A 25,313-nucleotide genomic window follows, 5' to 3' on the forward strand; every position below is an offset into this window, starting at 1 on the left:
TTAAAGAAGAGAAACGAAAAAATGGTAAAGTGAGAGAATGCAAAACACATAATAGTTAAAGTGTGACCCACATATGCATACCATGTATGGTTTAATTAGACAAGTAATTTATTCCAAATAAAGAATTAATTGTAAAATCATAATTGGAATTGATTTTTTATTCATTTATGGGAGAAATAATTGATGAAAAGTTTTAATTGTAGGTCCATATATAACTTAGCCTGTAAATGCATAATTTGAGTATTCATCTGTAAGGCATTATTGGGTATAAGTTAAAAGACAACTCTCTACAAAATTCTTTTCACGTTTATGTTGTTGAAATTCTTTAATTTGTTTGAATAAATATGATTAAAGTAATTCTAGTTTTATTTTATTTTATTTTGATACGTGAACAAGAAGTTGAGAAATATAATTGATACGGCAGAAATAAGACTAGTTCCAAGTCCACCATGATTGGTCTAGTCTCTCTGATTATCAATCAATTAGTGAGTTTTGGTTTCCACTGCTCGAATGAATGTGGCCAAGTGTGGTGGACTCCACACCATTTGATTGAATCAAATTCATGGAAGAAAAAGGGCACCACTGATTTTTCCACGCCATTAATATTTGACCAAGAAAACTTGAAAGGCGACTTGGTATGGAGAGCATCTTCTATAAGGTCATGCAGCAATTAAATGGGGTGTTTTTGCTACCAATCAGAAGTTAATCATACTAAATTTAAGCTTAGGAAAAAAAATACAACCACACCTGATTAATACCAAATTTAAGTTAAAAAAATAATTAATTATTAAAAAAAAAACGTATAAGGCAATCACCCATGGGGGAGCTCGCCGCCACCCCAGCCAGATTTGGGTTGGCTCGTGGCCACCCCTAGGCCATGGGGTGGACACTACCAATGGTGGCTGGGGTGGGCGCGCCGCCACCCCCGCCACCATTGGGGGTGGCTCGCGGGCCACCCATAGGCCTTGAGGTGGCTCTGCATACTTCTTAATTACAAAGGGATAAAAATTTCCTCCAAACCAGTTTGAAGAAAATATTTTCAAACTCATTTAAAATAGTGTCAAGTGTTTATAAACATTTAACAGGCATGTTAAATTTAGTCTAAATTAGTAAACTGATATTAATGACGTTAAGAATTTAATAAGCCTTTTAAATATTTATAGACACTTAACACTATTTAAATGGGTTGAAAAATATTTTCTTTAAACTGGTTTGAAGTAAATTTCAGTCCATTACAAAATTCTTTTGGGGTTTTATAAGGCATGACTATTAAAGCTCTTGTGGCCGTCTGCAATTAGCAGTGAGCTTTGGATTCCATTGATCGAATGAATCCGGCCAAGTGTGGTGGACTCCACTCCGTGATAATTGAATCAAATTGGCGAGGGAAAAGAGAAACCAGGAAACTGATTTTTCCACGCCATTAATATCTGACAAAGAAATTAGCTTGAAAGTTGACTTGGAGTCAAACAGCTGGTATATATACATTATTTACTTTGTCTACAGACTACAATCCATAGCCGTGGGAGCTATTCCCTCTCTTAGAATCCTCTCTCTCTCTCTCGCTCTCTCTGCTTTCTCTCCATGGCAAGAGGAATTATCTTCCCTGTTGGACTCACGATCCTAATTGTTGTTGTCTTAGGCCATCAAACTTGCAGTGCTACTGCTGAGGATAGTCATTACTGTCCTCCTTCTTCCTGCGGCATTAATATCCGTAACATTATTTTGCTTTTCCCTATTTCTTTCTTTTTCTTAATTCTAAAATTTCAAACCGCTGACGTTATTATTTTCTTTTTAATAAACAGGCATTGACAGACTACATGAGATATACACAGGTAAGGTTTCTCTATGTCTCCTTTGATTTCCATCTTCTTCTTCTTCTTCTTCTCCTTTGAAGCACGAATTGAAATAGTTCCAACATCATATGTAGACAAAAGATGAAATATTAAATTCCAAGTTTTCCAAACATACACTGATGTTAATATTGTTTTTCTTTGTCAAAACAGGACCAGATGCAAAACGACGAGAGCTTATCTATGAGAAACGTGAGGTTTCAATATGAAAATGAAGCAAGTAGAGGATAACCATGTGCTTGGGAAACGGTTAATTGAGATTGTTTATGCAATTTTATTAATTAATTTGTTTTTCCTATTTCTTGCAGCTCCTCCAATCAGATTTCTGACGTACAGGAGACTGGCGTATGGTAAGAACTAAGAACCTTCTGTACGTCTTTTGATCTTTAATTTTATTTAATTTTATTTTTTTTTCGTTTTCAGCGAATCATTAAACATGCAGCCAAAATGAAATATTAATTATTAACAAAAAAAAAAAAAAAGATTTACATCAATGCCGCAACATGTATTCGCTTACAATCTATTTTGGTGATGTTCTTCTATAGGAATATTCCACGCAGCAAAAATGCTACTGGCGACTCCATTTGTGATTGCATTCTTGATATTTAAATGTTATAGGAGGCGTTTATCAATGAATGATACTGTTAAAGAATTTCTACAAAGCCAGAATAACATCATGCCAATAAGACTCTTACTCAGAAATTAAGAAGATGACCAAAAGTTTCAAGGAAAAACTGGGTGAAGGAGGCTTTGGCACTGTATTTAAAGGAACACTTCCAAGTGGTCATTTCGTAGCTATAAAGATGTTCGACAAGTCCAAAGCCAATGGACAAGAGTTTATAAATGAAGTTGAGATTGTGGGAAGGATTCACCATGCTAATGTAGTGCAACTCATTGGTTTCTGCGTTGAAAGATCTAAGCGGGCACTTGTGTATGAGTTTATGCCTAATGGCTCCTTGGAAAAATACATATTTTCACCAGAAGTAAGTACCGTCCTAACCTATGATAAAATGTATGATATAGCTCTAGGAGTTGCTCATGGAATTAAATATCTACATCAAGGATGTGACATGCAGATTTTGCATTTTGATATCAAGCCTCACAATATTCTTATTGATGAGAGTTTTAATCCCAAGGTTTCTCAATTTGGCTTGGCAAAGCTATATCCAAAAGATGACAATATCTTTTTGACTGCTGCAACAGGGACGTTAGGATACATGGCACCTGAATTGTTCTACAAAAACATTGGAGACATCTCATGCAAAGTTGATGTTTATAGTTTCGGAATGTTATTAATGGAAATGGCAAGTAGAAGAAGGAACTTGAATGCATTTACTGACCATTCAAGCCAAATTTACTTTCCAACTTGGGTTTATGACCAATTGATAGGCGAAAAGGACATAGAATTGGGAGATGTTACAGAGGATGAAAAGAAAATAGTTAAGAAGATGATCATAGTTGCGTTATGGTGTATACAGATGAAGCCTATTGATCGCCCTTTAATAGACAAAGTCGTGGAAATGCTTGAAGGAGAAGTTGAGTTACAAATGCCTTCAAAGACTTTCTTATCATCAGCAGAAAGTCCATGATGAATTCTAGAGAGGATTCAAATCAAACTTGCTTATCAATTCAATCAAAAGAATCAAGTTAATCAACTCAGTTCTAACCGAGCCCTTTTGCCTTTGTGAACCGCTTAGTGCGGCCATTGGAGAGGCTCGGAAGGTTCCATTGCCTACTGTTTGTTTTCTTTTATATCTCTGTATTGCCTTTTTTGTTTGGTTTTTGTAGTTGGGGAGGCCACCTCGTTTTGTTTGTTTTCTCTCCCTGTAACCCTTGTCCTATTATTGATTAAAAAAAAAAAAAAATGATGTGAGTCTAGGCAATTAGTTTTATCATTTTTATTTGATAGCACAAAGATGCTTGATATTTATGTGTGGTAAATAAGAATTCCTTTGATTTATGATAACTTGCCTTATTACATCATCACTTTTGTTTGAACTCTATTTTCTCATATATAAGAAATGAATTTAGTTTAAGTTGGAGAAGGTACGATGCTATTCTTTTCCATTACCATTAATCATCTACTACTTTGTAAATTTGGCATATCAGATTGAACCCAAATTTTACTGGCACTATCCCAAAAAAACAATGTTGATGATGAGAATGGTTATCGCTAGAGGTCATAGTGTGAAGGAAATACAATTTACCTTACAAGCAAAATTCTTGTGCATGTACATGAAAATTTTGTGTCACTTTGACATTATTAATTATTTGAACAATTCCAAGCATCATGTTAATTCTTTTTCATGAAACTTTTGTATACGTAAAGTTCTCACCTGAGTAGACCCATTGGTCATATAATCTGTGTGAGAGGAAATACATAGAAGGGATGACTCATTATATAATAGTTTATTACCATATATGATTTATGTGTAGTACTCTCTAGAGAAAACCTTTTATTAGGACTATCCTGATAACACCTTTTTTACAGCTCCCACTTAATAACCGACATATAAGCAAAAACATAAAAAGTGCACAAAAATAACTTGGACCAAAATACACTAGATTTTAAGGTGATAAAATCCCTAAAGGGTTAACCTTTTACCTCTAGGTTTTAGTTTTGAATCCAAAAACGAGTTTTGAGGCATTAAAAACGGGTTTTAATGTATTTTTTTCTCTGATTTGGTGAGATTGTTCTCACTTTCATTTTTTTTTGCATTTTTCTTAAATTGATGATGTGTTGTCACATGGTAATTGGAGGCTGCAAAAGACGTGTTATCAGGATGGACCTAATAGTAAGGGCTCTCTATTCTTTATGTGAGAGCTATTCCAAGAAAAAAAAATTAGAATAAATAAATTTATGGTCATTATTGAAGTACCTAATACTATTAAAAAAAAATCATGTGTCATAAGGGCCAAGTGAGAGAATGCAAATCTCATAATAATTAAAGTGTGACCCACATATATATGCCATGAACGGTTTAATTAGACACGTAATTTATTCCAAATAAAGAATTATTTGTAGAATCATAATTGGAATTGATTTTTTATTCATTAATGGGATAAATAATTGATGAAAATTAAGTTTTAATTGAAGGTCCATAACCTAGACTATAAATACAGAATTTGAGTATTTCATCTTTAAGGTATTATTGGGTATAAGTTAGAAGACAATTAAGTCTCTAAAAAATTCTTTTCAGCTCTATGTTGTTGAAATTATTTAATTTGTTTGAATAAATATGATTAAAGTAATCCTATTTTTATTTTTTATTTTGATGTGTGAACAAGAAGTTGAGAAATGTAATTGACACGGCAGAAAGAAGACTAGTTCCAAGTCCACCATGATTGGTCTAGTCTCTCTGATTATCAATCAATTAGTGAGTTTTGGATTCCACTGGACGAATGAATGTGGCCAAGTGTGGTGGACTCCACACCATGTGATTGAATCAAATTCATGGAAGAAAAAGGACACCATGAAACTGATTTTTCCACACCATTGACGAAGAAAACTTGGAAGGCATAGGGCCAAGAACATAACTCTAATCACAAACACATTAAATATGATCGCACCATACACGTACGCATACATGGTCCATGTGATTTAATTCTCATCGTCTAAAATACGCTTGAAGTGGGTGTATAAATAAATGAACCATTTAATAATTGACTACTCCTTTTCAACCTAAACCACTCCCCATAATATTTGATTCGAAATAAATGTGGAAGTTGGGAGATCCAAGATAATGAAGGTTGAATCCATAAATTATGATATGTCCATAGAACTTAACGTATTTGAGTGGTCACAAGGAAATGCCAGAGTTGGAAATGTTGTTAATATCCCTTTCCTTCGTTACGCTGTGCCTCAAATTTCAATCACCATTGACTTGGTGTCAATCTGAGTAAATGCCCATCACGCCATGGGACCTACAAAATTTACGACACTGAAGCTTCAAGGAAAATTCCCTCGCTTTTTTTCTTCTGTATTGCAGACCATAGGGGAGACTCAGAAGCGTAGGCCAAGAGCATATATAACTCTAGTCAGAAACACATTAAATATGATCACCATACACACATACAAGGTCCATGTGATTGAATTCTCATCGTCTAGAATATGGTGTATAAATAAATGAACCATTTAATAATTGATTACGCCTTTTCAACCAAAATTAATGAATTTATAACCATAATACTCGCTTCCAAATAAATGCATTTGGAAGTTAATTGGAAGATCAAAGATAATGAAGGTTGAATCCATAAATTATTATGATAGGTACATAGAAGTTAACGTATTTGACTGGTCACATATGAAAAGTGGTATTTCAAGGAAATGTCGGGGTTGGAAAAATTGTTAATATCTCTTTCCTTCATTACGCTGTGCCTCAAATTTTAATCACCATTGACTCGGTGTCAATCTGAATAAATGTCCATCACGCCATGGAACCTACAAAATTAATTATGACAAGATAAATCAGTTTCAAGTCGGTTTAAAATTCATACCAGCATCAACAATAGCCTTTTGCTATTTAAAATTTGTTAAAAGTGATTAAGAAAAGCTAGTTGTGAGATTTTCGATTTCCATCTAAATATTTTAGGCAACAGATATAAGCTTCAAGCTTCTTCAAACTGCTCACACCGCAGTTTTGTATTGTGTTACATAATATGCTTGTCACCATCATCGACTTAATAGTGGCGATTAATTATGAAAATTTCATTCAATCGGAAAAAGTCAGTGATTATTCAGACTTTTTTTGTTGGCGGCGACAAGGGATTTTCGCCCCTACATTAAGCAATACCATGTCCCGATTAAACTTACATATGTTTTTAGAGCATAAATTTTTTCACATGCATTTTTAATAAAGCATGTCAGATTAATATTCCTACAACATAATTGGGAGTAAGTCTTTTTTTTTTTTCTTTTTTTTTTTTCGTACTTAACATGGATTCCGTCATTCTGAGGATGCTCCTTGGACCTTAGCATCTCTAATGGTCTCAGGCCTTTCAAGAAACCTAATCTTAAAAGAGCAAAAATAACAAAAACAAAAACAAAAACAAAAAAACAAAGTTTCGCTAGAACGTACAATTATAGCAACTATAAAAGAACAGATACTAAACATAAGAATGACATTAAATGAATCATGTTATATAACTCAAATTTTTGCAATTGTATTAAAGATAAAATCAGCATAATTCAATGTAGGGGTGTCAATGCTTTTGCTAACCGTTATAACCGCTAACGGCTTAACCGCTTAATCGTATTAACCGCTAACCGCCTAACCGCTATAACCGCCTAGCGGTTATTGGGTTTACTAACCGTAACCGCTAACCGCCTTTTTATATAATATATTTTTATAATTATAATTATAAAAATATTTATACATATAACATAATCACTTGATCATTAAATCACAATTTTTTTAAAAAATAATTAAATCACAATTTGAGTATTAATATATTATCATTATAATTTATATGATTATATCATATAATCACTTGATCATTAAATTACAATTTTTTTTAAAAAAATAATTAAATCACAATTTAAGTATTAATATATTATCACTATAATTTATATGATTATATCACATGATCAATTGATCATTAAATCATTTGAATGTATAATAACAAATTATACATATATAATATGACATAACTCATAAGTATACCAATTCATACTAATACAACAATTAAATATCTAGAGACTTATTTCAAATATACGTTATAAACTTATAAGTCTATATATGTTATAAGTCTATATAAGTCTACATATGCATATGAATAATATAAATGTATAATATTAATACTTAATCATATGATTCAATGCCAATTCAAACACTTTATTCAAGACTTTAAGTGAATCATATTATTAATGTACAATGATGATATGATTCGTATAATATCAAATTAAGTAAATGACATTGGATTGAACAATGACCAATGTGTTACTTATAAACACAATTTAAGTATTAATGTATTATCATTATATGTTGTGACAATTGTTTGAATTCTGAACTTTTTTTTATATGTTGTGTTGAATTTTTATTTTTTTTTATTTTTTTTTAAAAAATAAGTTAACCGGTTAGATTTAATATTTAAGGAAATTTTTTTAAAGTACAAGTAAATGTTAATTTTGGGTCAAATATTTTGATTTTTCAATATGGGCTCTTTTTATAGCAATTGGGCACAAGAAGACACTAAAAATACAAACAACCAAAATTAGGGTAAAAAAAAAGCCCAAAAAGGCCCAAAAACCCCAAAAATAAGAAGCTCAAAAAGGCCCAAAAAGCCCAATTTTGAAAAAACAGTTAGCGGGCGGTTATCTATTTCACTAACCGCTAAACGGCGGTTAATCGTTAACCGTTAACCGCTAGGCGGTTAACGGTTGCGGTCAGTAAAATTTACTAACCGCTAAGGCGGTTACAGTTAGCGGTTATTGTCAATAACAGCTAACCATAACCGCCTTGACACCCCTAATTCAATGGCCCTAAAAAATGACACAAGATGTAGATGAGAATAGAAAACAGCTTGAAGCACTTCATTAAGACACTTTGAACACTCAAAACATAAACCATCTAGGAATTGTTTAAATTAAAATGAAAAACAATCAGCGATAATCCTTCAATATCCTAAGAAATATCTCCACTACAACCTCCAAAAATAGCATTTAAGTGAAAGGCAGTCAAGCTGTTATGAAGAACCAAATTCTTGCAGCAAAAATCTTGAGAAGCATGCCTGTGCACATCACAGAAAGGATCATCGCTCCAAGAAGTTCTCAATCCATCACTCAGATACTATAAGGAATATGCGCCGTCTTTAGAAACAACTGAAAGTACTTCGCTCATCAGGTTTCAAAATATTGATTTTTAAGCCCATTGGGGAAGAATCTTGAGAGCATCATAACATCTAAACAAATTTTTGCTTTCTAGCGAGGAGAAAAGAGCTTGTCTAAGGTTTCTGGTGCAGAACTAACTTTTTGTAATTTCACAGTCATAGAAGAACAACATTTTTAAGAAGAGTTTTCAGATGCATTTGTCATTCTTTAGAAAAATACTTTCATAGAGGGTGAGAGATATCACACCTCAACTCTTCAAGAGACTCAGTAGTGAGTATGATGAAGCCAACACTCTTTCCTTGAATAAATGGCCTTGCAATAGGTTGAGTGGGAAATTCTGGATACAAGAGAAAGAGGAAAAAGAGGTCATAGAACTCATATCTAACAGGATTATTTAAAGTTAGTGACAGGTAAAATATTAAAAATAAGATGTATGCAAAATATTGTTAAGAGTTTGGGAATCAAACAATATCAACATGTTAAATGATAGAAATTTCTCAAATGACAAGCTAAAAAGCGCTTTACAAATGATATGCAGATACAAGGCATGAACGGTAGTTTATTTTCCATCAAATCCTAATCATACTCCAAAAGTTTTGCCTTTGGTTAGAGAATATACATGTCTAAGATCTCTCTCTGATCACTTTGAAGAATGACTCTCTCCTTGCTCCGCTGTACACTTCTCATAGTAGTTGTAGATGGCTGCGCCAGAGAGCACCGCCAATGTCGAACACTTGTGCGGTGCATTCTAGCCACAAGAAATGGAAATTTGTGTTTAAATCAAAATAGAATTATTAAACGAAAATAAAGGATAGTACCCTTACCCTTAACCCAGTTTGATCCGGCACAATCAGCAAAGCCTATTGGAAGAGAATGACAGCAATTGACCATCTGCAACGAGTGGAGTTTGCATTTCATTCCGGAGGACCTGCCCAAAATGCAAAACTCCACTAAGAAGTTAGAACCCAACTGATTTGAACTCTTTTGGGCTTTTAATTATTTTTTGAATTAGACAAATGAATGCAAATCAAAACAAAATTATTAAACGAAAATAAAGGAAGAATAAACAAGAGGACAAGGCAATGTGTTTCATCAGAGGTAGTAGCTAAGAAAAATTAAAATAGAAGCGGTATATTCATAAATTATAGGTGGCCGAAAAGGAAAGTACCTTACTATAAAATAAATTATACCTCATTCAAGCTGTATGTGAGAAATCTTGCAATTCAATATATATGATAATATATCTCACATTGAGATATAAACATAAAGCAAGAGAAGATAAAAAGAAAATTAAATAAAGAGGGAGAAATAGAGAATTTGAAAACCTTTTGTTTTTTTCATTAAGACAATTCAATGCATTACAAATAAAAAATCAAAAAATCGGTTCAAACATAAATTATGGGAGAAAGAGAGATTTAAGATATTTAAGTGGAGATAGAGGGAGAGAGAGAGAGACCTACGGATTTATGGGAGAGAGAGTTAAGACCAAAAAAAAAAAAGGAGTTAGGAGGACACATGTTGCAATTCTAAGCACTCCCTACGTCAAAACTCGGCTTTTATGGGAGAGTGAGAGTTAGCACAATTAATTAAAAAAAAAAAAAAGAAATCAGATATAAAATTATGAGAGAGAGATTTAAGACATTTAAGTGGAGATAGAGGAAGAGAGAGAGAGAGAGAGAGAGAGAGAGACAAAATTATGGGAGAAAAAAATAGTTAAGACACTTAAACCATATAATTAGTTTAGAGAGAGAAAAGAAAAGGTTCAAACATAAAATTATATTAAAAAAAAAACGGTTGAAACATAAATTATGGGAGAGTGAGAGTTAGCACAATTAATTAAAAAATAAAAAAAAACGAATTCAGATATAAAATTATGGGAGAGAGATTTAAGACAATTAAGTAGAGATAGAGGGAGAGAGAGAGACAAAATTATGGGAAAGAGAAATAGTTAAGACACTTAAACCATATAATTAGTTTAGAGAGAGAAAAGAAAATGTTCAAACATAAAATTATATTAAAAAAAAAAACGGTCGAAACATAAATTATGGGAAAGAGAGAGAGATTATGGGAGAGTGGGAGTTAGCACAATTAATTAAAAAAAAAAAAAAAAGAATTCAGATATAAAATTATGGGAGAAAGATTTAAGACATTTAAGTGGAGATAGAGGGAGAGAGAGACAGACAAAATTATGGGAGACAGAAATAGTTAAGACACTTAAACCATATAATTAATTTAGAGAGAGAAAAGAAAAGGTTCAAACATAAAATTATATTAAAAAAAAAAACGGTTGAAACATAAATTATGGGAAAAAAAGAGATTATGGGAGAGTGAGAATTAGCAAAATTAATTAAAAAAAAAAAGAAGAAAAAGAATTCAAATATAAAATTATGGAAGAGAGATTTAAGATAATTAAGTGGAGATAGAGGGAGAAGGAGAGATTGACAAAAACGATTGAAACACAAATTATGGGAGAGAGTTAGCACAATTAATTAAAAAAAAAAAACGATTGAAACACAAATTATGGGAGAGTGAGAGTTAGCACAATTAATTGTCTTAAACCATAGAATTAGTTTAAGACATTTAAGTAGAGATAGAGGGAGAGAGAGAGAGAGACAAAAAACGGTTGAAACACAAATTATGGGAGAGTGAGAGTTAGCACAATTAATTAAATGTCTTAAACCATATAATTAGTTTAAGACACTTAAGTTGAGATAGAGGGAGAGAAAGAGACGTGGGAGATGGAGTTAGGAGGACACGTGTCGCAATTCTAAGCATTCCCTACGTCAAAACTTGGCTTTTATATATATATATATATATGATTATACCTCATTCAAGCTGTATGTGAGAAATCTTGCGCCATTCTTCATCTCCTTCTCTCCTTTCCGACTCTTTCTCCAACAAAGGACATCCGACTATACTTAAAGTAGAAAGGGAGGCAGGCAGCCCGTCTTCTGGCATGCACTCGAGCTTAGGGCAGTACCAAATTTCCAATTCTTCGAGAGCAATGAGGTGTTGAAGCCCCTTCTTGTCCAAAGATTTCAATTTTTGAAAGGATCCGATGTTAAGATGGGTAAGACTGGTAGGAAGAAACCCCTCATTTGGAAAGGACTCCACATCGTTAGCGTTGTCCCAAATCTTGAATCTTCTAAGACACTGGAGTTTTTGCAATCCCCACCCCATTTGGTTCGCAAAGAGTTTATCGCAAAAGCTGATGGAAATTTCATTTAGATTGGAAGGCAATCCCCCTTTAGTAAATGACTCAACTTCTGGACAATCATGTATTTCCAATTTCTCAAAAGAAGGCAGTTGCCCTACCCAGTCCGGAAAACTTTTACCATCATAGCACCTAATAGTGAGACTTTTCAAGTTCGAATGGGGCTGGAGACTACTTAAGACAACTATTTGCCTTACTACAGTATTATCTTTCGACCAACATGCCCAGCTCAACTCCAACTCCTCAAGGTACTTCTTATCCACCAAGTTTAAGTCATTAGCATCCGTAAGAGATGTAACATTTTGGAGGTTCTGAATATAAAGTGATCCTCTCAGAAGATTAAGTTTTTTTAACTCTCCAATGCCGCATCCACTATCTTTGCCGACGACAAATTTAGTAAATGTCCGAAGACTTTCTGGTCTACCAAGATGTCTTGGCATCTCCGTTATATAGCAACTATAAGTAATATCACGATGACGTAAATTAATGAGCTTACATATCTCTTGGCAATGCTACAAGTAAACAACACGATCAATTCAATGTCTGTAAATTGTACAACTTACAAACAGAATCAAACAACCTTCTAATCGGAGTGTAAGAAAGGTTCAAATAACGTAGATGTATAAGTTTACCAATTGAATTTGGCAACTCAATTAAGTCCTTATAGTGAATTAGACTAAGCACTCTTGAAAGCGTGCAAAGTTCTTATGAAAAGATAAATGGCGAGTGTTGCTTACAATTTCAGTAGGACAATCATCTGCAAGGCTTACAGTGAATTGTTTAGATATAAATGTTGCCAAATCACTAACAAGATCATGCATTATATATTTATTGCGATAGGATTTTTGGAATAATGATCTTGATACAAGAGCAAGGAAGTAATCATCACCAACTTCTTTCATTGTTTTATTTTTGTGTTGCGGCAAGAAACCTTCCACCATCCATAATAAGACTAATTTGTCTTTTTTGAAAGCATAATCCTTTGGAAATATGGAGCAGTACGCAAAGCATCGCTTTAGCTTTGGCAAAAGATGTTTATAACTTAATCTGAGAGCAGGAAGGATGCCAGTCTCTGGCAAATCCCATAATTCACTTCTCAATACCCTATCCCATTCATCAACACCTGATTTAGACTGCAAGACAGTCCCAATAGCCTTGATTGCTAAAGGTAGGCCTTTGCACTTTTCTAGTATTTGTCTTCCAATTGCTTCACACTCTGGACGTTCATCAAAGTTACCATTGTGAAATGCATATTTTACAAATAGCAACCAACTATCTTTGTTGGGTAACTCATTTATATGATGAGTTGCATTAGCGAACATAGCCGATGCAACCTCCCGATCGCGTGTAGTTACTATTACCCTACTTCCTTGTGCCCCAGATTTAAGAGCATTACTTAAGACCTCCCATTTGGCATTATTCTTCTCCCAAACATCGTCTAGAACACGAAGGAATTTCTTTCCAGTCAACTTCCCCATGAGTTCATTTTGAAGCTGATTTAAATTCTTACTACCAACATTAGCAGACGAATCTACTGTCTCTCTAATTATTTTCATTACCGTGGATACATTAAATGGATCTGAAACACAAACCCATACTTTAAGGTCAAAATGCTCATTCACCATGTTGTCATTGTAAACAAGCTGAGCAGTGGTAATTTTGCCAATCCCCCTCATGCCGACTATGGCAATCACACCCATCTCATCGCCATTTGCACCATTTGAGAGCAGAATGTAAATTATTGCATCCTTATCATCATGCCAAGCAAAAGAACGAGATTCATCGATGACAGAAGTCGTGGCCAATCTTTCTGATGAATTCCCTTCATTAACTTCTTTTAGACCTATATTCTCCTTATGTTTTACTAAAGCTTCGAGTCTGTCAACTAGCTTCTCTATCTCTTTGTTTACATTGTTAACAAAACAAGTAGACTCTCCTTTTACAATATTGTTAACAAAACAAGTAGAGATGAGATTACGTACCTTACTTACACTGGCTCCAACTTTAGCCTTTAGCTTATGTGTATTCTCTTTAGTAGCATTCTCTTTCAAGATGTCATCTGCATCATCGATAGCATCTTGCTTCTGTACCAAAACTTCGGTAGCAATCTCGTCCAAGATGACCTCTGCATCATAAACGGCTTCTTTCAGCATATCAAGCCACACTTTACACATTATGATTGTTAAACTGCATGTCCTCAGCATCTGTAACTACTGCATTCACGGACAGCAATGTCAACCGCAACCTCCTTAAGAGTTCATCATTCACTTTTCGTCCCCGAAAGAAGTTAACGAATTCGAGAGACACCATTTTTTCAAAAACCACTTGGAGGAAGGGAGAGAGAAATATGCCTGCAATCTCAGCCATGTTATCTTGTTTGCAAATCGAAGGAAACGAAGGAAGGAATGCTAAGAGCAGAGAAAAATGAGTTTGGAAGTTGTGTTTTGCTTCTACACCGAAGAACATATATAGGAAACAGCCGACGAAAGAAAACAAAAAAAGTAATGGACCCACACGCCCTACCCACGTGTTTCTTCTTTTGCAGCGTTGGAGAAAATTAATCAAAGGAAATGCAAAGGTTTTCAAGACAAGGAAATGTAAATAAAACAAACACATTTTGAAAATTTCATATATTGTATAAACATCGATCAAAATGTAAGACTTGGTCCTCGATGAAAGAATTGGCCAAGACAATCTCTTTACAATGATGTTAAATTTTAATCATATTGGGATGAATTGAAGAAATTAGGAATGAGGTTATGATATTGTTAACTTTTAGGGGAAACTTCACTAAGGACCCCCAAACTTCCACCCGTTTTGAAATACCCTCCCTAAACTTCAAAATCTCTAAATTTAGTCCCCTGAACTTTTAATTGTTTTCAATTTGGACCACTCCGTCAGATTGTAAACGTCACATGACGTTCATACCCCTGACTTTTGTATAAAATTTCAACTTCTAAAACATTTTTTATTTTAAAAAAAAAAAAACAAAAATCAGGGATATTTTGGTCTTTTTTTGAATTTTTAACGGCTAAAATTAACGGAAGGGTCAAAATTGAGAGCAATTGAAAGTTCAGGAGACTAAATTGAGAGATTTTGAAGTTCAGGGGGGTATTTCAAAACGGGTGAAAGTTTGGGGGTCCTTAGTGAAGTTTCCCCTAACTTTTATTAGTTTCAATTTTATTGGGAAAAAAGAGGAAGAAGCTTGCAATTGTGTATTGAAAGCCTAAGGAAATAATTCATGCACTACTACGTACAGCCTAATGAGATATTAATTAGGGGAAACTTCACTTTCGCTCCCTGAATTTTCACCCCATTTTACAAACCCCCTTTGAACTTCCAAATCTCTCATTTTGGACCCCTGAACTTTTAATTACACTCAATTAGAATCCTTCCGTTAATTTTAGCCGTTAAAAATACAAAAAAAAAGACCAAAATGTCCTTATTTTCATGTTTTTTTAAAATAAAAAAAAAAGTTTTGGAAGTTGAAGTTTTATACAAAAGTCAGGGGTATAAATGTCATGTAACATTTAAAAGTTGACGGAGGGGTTCACATTGAGAGTAATTGAAAGTTCAGGGGTCCAAAATAAGAGATTTGAAAGTTCATGGGGATTTGTAAAATCGAGTGGAAGTTCAAAGGGTCAAAGTGAAGTTTCTCCTATTAATTATTACCCAAAAAAGATAACAAGTACTGCATTTAATTACTATGATTTGAGCTGTAACTATACTTAAAAATATATACATATTTACATGCAACAATGCCACAAGATGTGTTCGCAATAATTAAAGTGTGACCCACATGTCACCGTTTAATTAGACAAATAACTTATTCCCAATAAGAAATTATTTGTGAAATCATAATTGGAATTGATTTTTTATTCATTTATAGAAGAAATAATTAATGAAAAATTTTAAATGAAGGTCCATAACCTAGCCTATATATATATATATATATATATATATAGAAAAATCCATTTTACCCCTCTAAAGTTTTAGGAGTTTTTTCAATTTGAACCCCAAAGTTTAAAAATTGGCAATGCACCTCCTAATGTTTCAAAAGTTTTCAATTTAAACCTTCTGTTACTAACTTTCGTCAAATTAGACGGAAATCTATGAAATTACGTAATTACCCTCAGACACTTTCTTTTTTTCTTTTTCTTTTTTTAATTTAACGGAAATTAGTAACGGAAGGTTTAAATTGAAAATTTTTGAAACATTAGGGGGGTACATTGCCAATTTTTAAACTTTGAGATTCAAATTGAAAAACCTCTGAAACTTCAGGGGGTATATATATATATATATATATTAGGAGAATTTTTCATATTCATTCCTTGAAAAAGATCAAAAGCATAAAGTTCTTACATCAAAGAGTATAAAAGCTCTAATAAATCATAGCCAAAGCTATGAGGTTACAACATCATAAAGACAAACATAAAAATTTTACAATCAAAATCTATCTATGACTTTAACATTCGCTAATTCATGTCTAAACTTTAGTTACAGACTTAATCTAATACATAGGTAGTGCATATTCTCAACTCACCGAAACTAATCCTCCTCGACCCAAAGACCAAGATAAAAACATTCATTCAAAGATCGCTCATGAAAGTAGATCAAAGGAAAAGTTAAACCCTTATTTAAAAACACAATAAAAAAGCTAGAAAGCAATTACAGCAGTCGGAGAGAGGGAGGCGAAGCACACTGGCTGGCGCATGGTAGATGAGATGGTGCCGTTTTGCTCTAATGGGCAGCTGAGGAGTCGAGGAGCACAGTAGGGCAGCGCGTGGCTAAGCGAAACCAGTTGAGGAGACTAGATCTAGAGCCCAACCGATTTCGAGGAGGCGAAGAGCGATGAAGTATAGTGGAGGGTGGACAGAGCCAACGCAGCATAAGCAAATGGATGGCAGGAGCAACTGGACTGGTTAAACAAGCCAAAAAAATAAACTGAAGAAAAAAAAAAAAAAAAAAAGACGGAGAGGGTGAGGAAAGAAGGGAGGAGTAGGGGTAAGGGAAAAGGAGGGAGTAAGAGCTCCCTACTCCCCACAAGCTTTTTCTCTCTAGGAGAAAACCTAGGGCCGGCTATTCAGAAAAGTTTCAAGGTTAAAAAGAAGTTAATCTATAAATACATGCAGAATTTGAGTATGAGAAATGATTGATATCAATAATTTGCCAATATTTCTCTCGTATTTTCTTACAAATTTAATAGAACAATTATTAAATTTTGTTTATCTCTATTGGAATCTTCAAATCACCAATTATTAAAAGTTGATTTATCTCTATTGGTGATTTGAAGATTCCTTGCGGATGGCCCATTCCTTTGTCCGGTTTTGGTTGCATAGAAAGAGAAGAGAAAAGATAAAAAGAGATAAAGCAACTTTTAATACGTGAGCTTCGGATTCCATTGATCGAATGAATCCGGCCAAGTGTGGTGGATTCCACACCGTGTTGATTGAATCAAATTGATGAGAGAGAAAAAGAAAGCTTGAAAGTTGACTTGGAGTCAACCAGCTGATAAATGCCATTCATTTCATTGCGGTTATGTTTGGCAAGAGGCCGGACTGGAAAGAGGACTCATGATCCAAAACACAAAACACAAAAAAAAAAAAAAAAAAAAAAAAAAAGCACATTTTCTTTTCTCAAAATTAATCATAATATTTTTACTTTTTACATTAAATCAATAACTTTTTATTATTATTCAAATAAAAAAATCATAACAAAACAATTTTTTTTTTCTTTTTTATACAATATTTTTACTTTTTTTCCTTGCATCAATAAAATCAGCTACAGTACCAATTAACCCACTCCATTTTTCAAGCCCCTTCCCAAACACAGCCACAATAAAGTGGGCTTCTTTATTATTGGTAGGCAAATGTGTATTGTATGATACAGATTAAATTTAATTAATTTAATAATGTACATGATGTTGTCGCGTTATTTAAATTTTAAATAATGTGACAATATATACACAATTAAATGTAACAAAGCATATTAAAAATTTCATGTATCGTATAAACATCAAAATGTAAGACTTGGTCATCGATGAAAGAATTGGCCAAGGCAATCTCTTTACAATGATGTCAAATTTTGGTTGATCTCAATCATATTGGGATGAATTGAAGAAAGAATGAATTCATGATATTGTTAACTTTGATTGGTTTCAATTTTATTGGGAAAAAAAGAGGAAGAAGCTTGCAATTTTGTATCGAAAGCCTAAGTAAATAATTCATTCACTACTACAGCTTTAATTAGCTCAAGGTGAGATTTGTTTATGCAATTTTATTAACTATATTTTTTTTCCTATTTCTTGCAGCTCCTCCAATCAGATTTCTGACGTACAGGACGGTAGACTATGGTAAGAACTTAAAAGCTTTCTGTCTTTTGATCTTTAATTTTTTTTTTTTTTTTTTTCGTTTTTAGCGAATCATTATACATGCAGCCAAAATGAAATATTAATTATTACCCAACAAATATAACAAGTACTGCACTTAATCACTATGATTTGAGCTGTAGCTATATATATATATATATATATATGCAACAATGCCACAACATGTGTTCGCAATAATTAAAGTGTAACAAACATGTCCTGCATGTACGTTTAATTAGACAAATAATTTATTTCAAATAATTAAGGAATTATTTGAAATTGATTTCATCATAGTTGTACGCATTAGCAAGTTTGGTTGCTTTTACCAGGTTTTCCAAATTATTGCCACCAATTTGAAGCACTACAGGATGTTGTTCTGGAGAAAATGCCAAGAGTCTGTCCTGAGCAATAGAAATAAAAATATAAAGAATCAGGGGTATCCAGTTAGCAACACATCAAATGAACCGATATATTTGGGAAAATGAGAGTGTAATAAGTTGAATATAAATTGTTCTCAAAACCCAAACAATTAGTTGTATTAAAAATTTTCCTACTTAAACATGCAAATATAACACCAAACTCTTAAGACGCAAACAAATCATGTTTTTACAAATTTCAAAATGCTTCACCCTACAAAGTCACTTTCCTTTCAAATTCTAAATTCTTTAGTTGTTCATAATATTGGATGTATCCAAATTCATTCAAAAGGCAAGTCTTTTACTAACTTACCAGATTATCCTTCTGATAAACAATTGTTTCAGCTGCAAGCATCTCTGTATAGAGCCATGCGTGTTTTGATATGAGCCGAGCAAGAGTCCTGTAATGATTATCTGTCCAGTCCATCATTGGAGCAACACTGGAGACAAGCACCAAAATCAAACTAAGTTTAAAGAATCTATATACTTAATAGTATTCAGATATGGAATTGAAATAAATGAACATCCACCTAAACCAAGGAGGAAGATACTGCTCGGCAACCATCACGGCATTTGCAAGTACTTGATCTTTTTGAGTATGGACAGACACGCTACTTGACTTGGTCCAATTCCTGTTAAATATATCAAACGGCAATCTCGTATAGTTTTTAAGGATATTTGGATAAATAGGAGTAAATGGAGCTGTCAGAGAATATCCTGCAAACTTCATCATCCCTCTAATCAAACCATTGCCTGATCCATTAGGAACCCATCCATCAAATAAAACTATAAACACATGAAAAAAGAAGAAGATATATTTTTTGTTTTTGCGAGAGAGAAAAATTATTGACTGCATGCATATAAACTCCTAGAAGATGACATACAGTAAAGGAAACCCAAGTTGCATAGATACTACCAGAGCCGCAACAACAAGAATTTCATGTTTCCCTTTGAAAGAAGATTCAATCTTTATATAAGTCAATAAAAGAGCAATACCGCATGGATTGCAGTTTTGTAATTACAAAGCTTTTAAACGCAACCAGCTTAATATTGCTATATTCTAGAGAGGAATTCTTCAACGAAAACCAAAAAGGTGTCAACAATCTAAATGGTATCTTTGCTTTGTGTAAATTGAGCAAGTCATATCCTAAGCAGGGTTAAATTGAGCTTTGTGTAGCGTACTCGATCGACTTCAAAAACTTCAGAGCGACAAAGAATCATTAAGGAAAAAAGAAAAAAGAAAAAAAGGGGACCACTGAAAATTCTTCTTAATGCTACTTCTAGACCCAATTATCAAAGGCCAAAGCACAAAATTTCTAGACCATTAAATAACAGGGAATAACTTCAATGCAATAAAAGCAAGTACCACAAAAAACAAAGAAACAAAAACAAAAACAACGAAAGAAAAATAAGCACAATTCTTTTTTTTTTATAAGTGATTCAATCTCATTACAGAGCACATAGGGGCGCAACCCTAGAGAACAATAAGCACCAAATTAACATGAAATGCAACTGAAGCATACCTATTGAAGATTAAATTCAGAAGATAAGCAAATAAACAAACCGGCTGAGAGAATGAAACCAAAGCGGCATTTTCTCGAACAAGTGGTGAGCATGGGATTGTTATACGTGCATACACACTTTATACATAAATATATACAATATATCAGTGTATGCGTGTGCATATAGGGATTAGGGTTTACATGAGAGTTGTTGTGGAACTTCAGGGGCCTCGCCGGAGAGAGTTCTACCGTGTGGTTTTTCTTTTTTATATATGCTTTATCCACGGCAAATATTAATTTTATCATCTATGGTCGACCATACGAGGTCGTTTTGGTTCCAAATGGGCAAATATTGACTAAAGTAATTTCATGTTTTAGCCATTTTTTAATTAGATAATTTAAATTTTATTACTTTTAACAAATAATTTAGGGTAAAGTCCAATTAATCCCCTCAAACTATCACCCCAATGACAATCTACCTCTCAAACTATCAATTGCGACAATTTACTTCTCAAACTACCAAAACAATTTCAATGTACTCCCCAATGCTAGCAAAATGACGAAATTACCCTTGTAAAAATTTCAATAAGACAAAAATATCCTTAAATTTTTGAAAAAAAATTAAATTTTAGTATTTTTGTTTTTATTTTAGTAAGGGTAATTTCGTCATTTTGTTAAAATTAGGGGTACATTGTCATTGTCTTGGTAATTTATATGGTAAATTGTCGCAATTGATAGTTTGAGGGGTAGATTGTCATTAGGATGGTAGTTTGACGGAGCTAAGTGGACTTTACATAATAATATATCATTAAGCAAAATATATCATTAAGCAAATCTTTAGATGCAATTAATTAAGCAAAATATATCATTTTTTTTATAAATAATACGTAATAATATGATAAAAGTGAGCTATTTTTAGTTAAAAATAATGATTAATATTTTAAAACTTAACCAGAGAAGTATCTAAAGATTTGATCTATGGAATGTGAAACTATTTATTTTATATTTTGTGTTAAGTAATTGATTAAAAATAAATAAATTTAAACAAGAAAGATGATTAGGGAATTGCAAAGACCATGCTCATAGAAATTAGTTTACGTATAGAATAGAAATAGCAATCTATTATACTAGTGCTATTTCATTCTAATTTTCTTTTCTTTTCTTTTTTCAGATCTTGTGTACATTTAACAAATTCTCAAAATAGGAAGAAAATACCCTCTGCACTTTATTGATCAAGGTAGCACCAAAATATATGTAGATTTGAAGTTATATAATTGTTTAGCTAAAAGAAGAAAAAGAAAAGTTAAGAATTCTATAAATCCTTAAGAAGAAAAAAGATAAGAGAGTACTATTCTTTATCTAGCTACCATCTCATATTGAAAAACACTAATAGCATTTGGAAAAAAACGAAGTCAAAGTTTAAAATTTATACCATAATCAATAATACCCTTTTGCTATTTAAAATGTGTTTTATACACATTTCAATTTTTTTTTTTTTTTTTCAAAAGCTAGTTTCTAAATGATGTGTCACCATCTCATGAGATTTATTATTTTGGGAAGTGTGTCACCAACTCATGAGATTGTAACACATCATTTGGGAAGAAATTTTAAGATATACAGCATTTCTCGTTTTACAAATGATTGATAAAAGCTAGTTGCAGGAGTAGAAATAGGATTTGTAGTATGGAGGGCAATTTTTTTTTTTTTGGTTGGGGAGATGGACCGACTTATATAAATACAGAAGCACATAGATACATATAATCTTTTTATATGTGTTTGTGGGTGTTTACATAAAATAAAGCATAGAAATTTTATGTTTAATCTCATGTCATTGCAAATACACAATAGTATAAACAATTAGCAAATTAATAGCTTAAAAAAAAAAAAAAAAAAAAAACTTAGCAAAATAGACTAAACACAATCTATAGGGTCCAAGAAAAAGGTATATCTGAGTGTGAACTTTTTTTCCTAACGATTTTGCAATTATAAATTATTAAACTATTTAACTTGTGATGTTAAAAAAAATATTGTAAACCTAAATGACTCAAAATAACAACTCAAAAAAATGATTGCTATCGAGAAGCCACTCAAAGAACTAAAACCATTTAACTTTTTCTTTCACATATTCAATGAGAGTCCCAAACCGAATTAAGTTTTTGATTAGAAGTGAACTAGAATATAGATAGAAACTAAATGAATTGGGTATTTTAGGTGTTTTTATGTTGAAAGAGGGGGCAAAATAATAATAATAATAAAATCAAAAGGGGACACAAGTAAATTTATTTTTTTTTGGGGGGGGGGGGGGAACTAAAAAATAATAATTAAAAGGGACACAAATAATATTTTGGGGACGGGGACAAATATATGAATTTTGGGGAGACAAATTTATAAATTGGTATATTTGAAGGACATTTATGAAAATTTGTAAAATTTTGAGGGGTACGGGTCCGCCCCTAACTAGTTGTGAGATTTTCCTTTTCCAACGAAATATTGTAGGTAATGGAAAGAAGCTTCGAGCTTCTTCAAATTGCTCACACCGCAGTTTTACTAGTCACCACCACCAACTTGGTAGTGGCGATTAGTTATGAAATTTTCATTTAATTAGATAAATTCAGAGCATGTTTAGGATTGCGTTAAAGAGTTTAAAAATTACTTTTAGTATCTAAAAAGTTGTGCTAAACAAAAGTTGATATATTTGGTAAAAAATTTCAAAATTTTTTTTTTTACTCTAAAAATTGTCAAAACGTACTTTTGACAAAATCTTAAAAATGAAGCTTTTGTCAAAAAAACGTATTTTTAACTTAAAAGCTCTGTTTTTCAAACTCAATTCCAAACAGGCTCTCAGTAGTTATTCTGACGTTTCGGGGTTAGCGGTGGCAAGGGGCATTAACCAATATACCGTCCTAATTAAATTGACATATGACTTTAGAACATAAAATGTTTCACATGCATTTTTAATGAAACATGCCAGTTTAATATTTGTCCAATCGATTTTGTAAGAAAACTTTTTTTTTTAATTGTAATAAACATGGATTCCGAGGATGCTCCTAGGCATCTCAAATGGTCCCATGCCTTTCAAGAAACCTAATCTTAAAAGGCAATAATAATAATAATAATAATAATAATAATAATAACAAAAAAAAAAAATAACAAAAAAGAATAGATACCAAAACATAAGAATGACATTGAAATGCTACTCGTCTTAATGAATCATGGTATATTACTCAAATTTTTGCTTTTCGTATTCAAGATTGTTAGGGGTGAACACCAATTTTAGATGCTCAGCGGAATTAATTTACTCCTTTGTGCAAATTAAATAGTCACAGTAGTATAATAATAATAACAAAGCAATCCACAAGCAAGACAACAAGGTTTTTACGTGGAAAACCCTCTAATGCGAAGGTAAAAACCACGGGACCTAGTCCAGTTAAATTTTTCACTATCAACAATAATGAGTTTACAATTGTCTTTTCTAAAGAAATATCTAGAGGTTATCACCACATCAAGAATACATATATTTATAGAAAGGATATCGCTCCAAGAAGTTCTCAATCCAGCACTCAGATACTATAACAAATACGGTGCCATCTTTAATTCAATCTCACATTTAGCATTGTCTTCATCATTTTGCTTTCCATGTTACCGGAGAGAGATTCTGGAGATTGCCGAGCAACTCTTTATCCCATGATGAGAGCATTGAAACACATTCTGTTGAGAAAAAAAAAAAAAAAAAAAAAAAAAGGAAAATTTGGTAAGAGTGAAGAAAACATATGAAAGTGCTCAGCTCATCAGGTTTCAAAATATTCATTTTTAAACCCATTGGGGAAGAATCATGGAGCATCATAACATCTAACCAAATTTTTGCTGTCTACTGAGGAGAAAGGAGCTTGTCTAAGGTTTTTGGTGCATAACTAACTTTTTGTAATTCCACAATCAAAGAAGAACAACATTTTTAAGAAGAGTTTTCAGATACAACTGTCATTCTTTAGAAAAATAGTTTCAGAGGGTTTCGATTTCACACCTGAACTCTTCAAGAGACTCAGTACTAGTGAGTAAGAAGCCAACACTCTTTCCTCGAGATCATTATTTCAGCCCAGGAGGAGTTCCAAGAATAAAGGGCCTTGCAATAGGTTGAGTGGGAAATTCTGGATATAAGAGAAAGAGGAAAAAGAAGTCATAAAACTCATACCTAACATGGATTATTTATAGTTTGTGACAGGCAAAATCTTAAAACTAAGATATGTGCAAAATTATGGTTAGAATTTTATAATCAAACAGCATCAACATGTTATATGCTAGAAATTTCTCAAATGGCAAGCTAGAAAAGCTTTAGAAATGATATACAGATGCTAGGTAAATGAAGTTTGATTCAGAAGATTTATAAGTGAACTAATTCTAGCTCTAAGGGTGTGAAGCTAATTGATTCATGTAAAACTTGGGCAGTAGACAAATACAGTCGAAAAAGAAACATATTTTAGAGTTAATGCGAAGCTCTATATGCCAAACACCAAGTAAAAATTAATAGTACTAGATGAATCCTATAACACAGTACCAAACACCAACGCAAGAACACTAGTCTTTTCTATCAAATCCTAATCAAACTCCAAAAATTTTGCCTTCTGGTTAGAGAACACACATGTCTAAGATCTCTCTCTTATCACTTTGAAGGACTCTCTCCTTGCTCCGTTGTACGTTTCTCGTAGTAGAGGTAGGTGGCCGTGCCAAAGAGCACCGCCAATGTCACAAGAAGTGGACACATTTTAGTATCTCCCACACAAACTCACTCCTCTGTTTTTTAAGATGAATAGCTTTAGGCCTTGAAGAGATGGAAGTTACCTTGCATGAATAAGCCAAAGGCTTGGCTTCAGGGGAGATCTTGTACATGAATAGGCTGGTGATGCCCCAATTCCTGATGCCCAGAGCGCCCCTACATTAGCTACTAGTAAAAAACATGAACATATTGATTGAGAAAGGGGATTACGACTGACCAATGCTGGTCAGCTTGTGCTGTGAGACCCAAAACTGAATTGTTTCCATCTTTTTCCTCTTTTTCTTCTTTTGCCAGTGAGTAGAAGAATGAGTGGGGTGGATGTGGGTAAAAGTCTACATGATGAAGCAAGATTGTCACAAAGCAA

At 32.9% G+C, this 25,313-nt stretch overlaps 2 protein-coding genes and 1 pseudogene across 7 annotated transcripts in view; 1 reads left to right on the plus strand and 2 right to left on the minus strand.

Annotated features, from left to right (window-relative positions):
* Positions 1 to 2,560: 2,560 nt before the first annotated feature.
* LOC132186784 (rust resistance kinase Lr10 pseudogene) lies at positions 2,561 to 3,439 on the plus strand (annotated as a pseudogene).
* A 4,918-nt stretch (positions 3,440 to 8,357) lies between these two features.
* Positions 8,358 to 25,313, minus strand: part of LOC132176946 (putative disease resistance RPP13-like protein 1) — a 49,577-nt gene continuing 32,621 nt past the window's right edge. For both annotated transcript variants that reach the window (XR_015911420.1, XM_088513224.1), the window contains 2 exons: positions 9,299 to 9,427; positions 8,358 to 9,016 (listed from right to left, as the gene is read on the minus strand). The gene's annotated coding sequence lies outside the window, so the exon portion shown is untranslated. The remainder of the gene's footprint in view (positions 9,017 to 9,298; positions 9,428 to 25,313) is intronic.
* LOC148587229 (uncharacterized) overlaps positions 23,549 to 25,313 on the minus strand; it is a 36,649-nt gene continuing 34,884 nt past the window's right edge. For all 5 annotated transcript variants that reach the window (XM_088513233.1, XM_088513231.1, XM_088513234.1 and 2 more), the window contains exons 5-8: positions 25,167 to 25,281; positions 25,015 to 25,087; positions 24,200 to 24,323; positions 23,549 to 23,886 (exon numbers count right to left, since the gene is read on the minus strand). In XM_088513233.1, the coding sequence (XP_088369359.1) occupies positions 24,224 to 24,323; positions 25,015 to 25,087; positions 25,167 to 25,281 (288 nt within the window). In that variant the 3' untranslated portion in view covers positions 23,549 to 23,886; positions 24,200 to 24,223. The remainder of the gene's footprint in view (positions 23,887 to 24,199; positions 24,324 to 25,014; positions 25,088 to 25,166; positions 25,282 to 25,313) is intronic.

Source organism: Corylus avellana, chromosome 2 (genome assembly GCF_965113065.1).
Source record: "Corylus avellana chromosome 2, dhCorAvel1.hap1.2, whole genome shotgun sequence".
Classification (NCBI taxonomy): domain Eukaryota; kingdom Viridiplantae; phylum Streptophyta; class Magnoliopsida; order Fagales; family Betulaceae; genus Corylus; species Corylus avellana.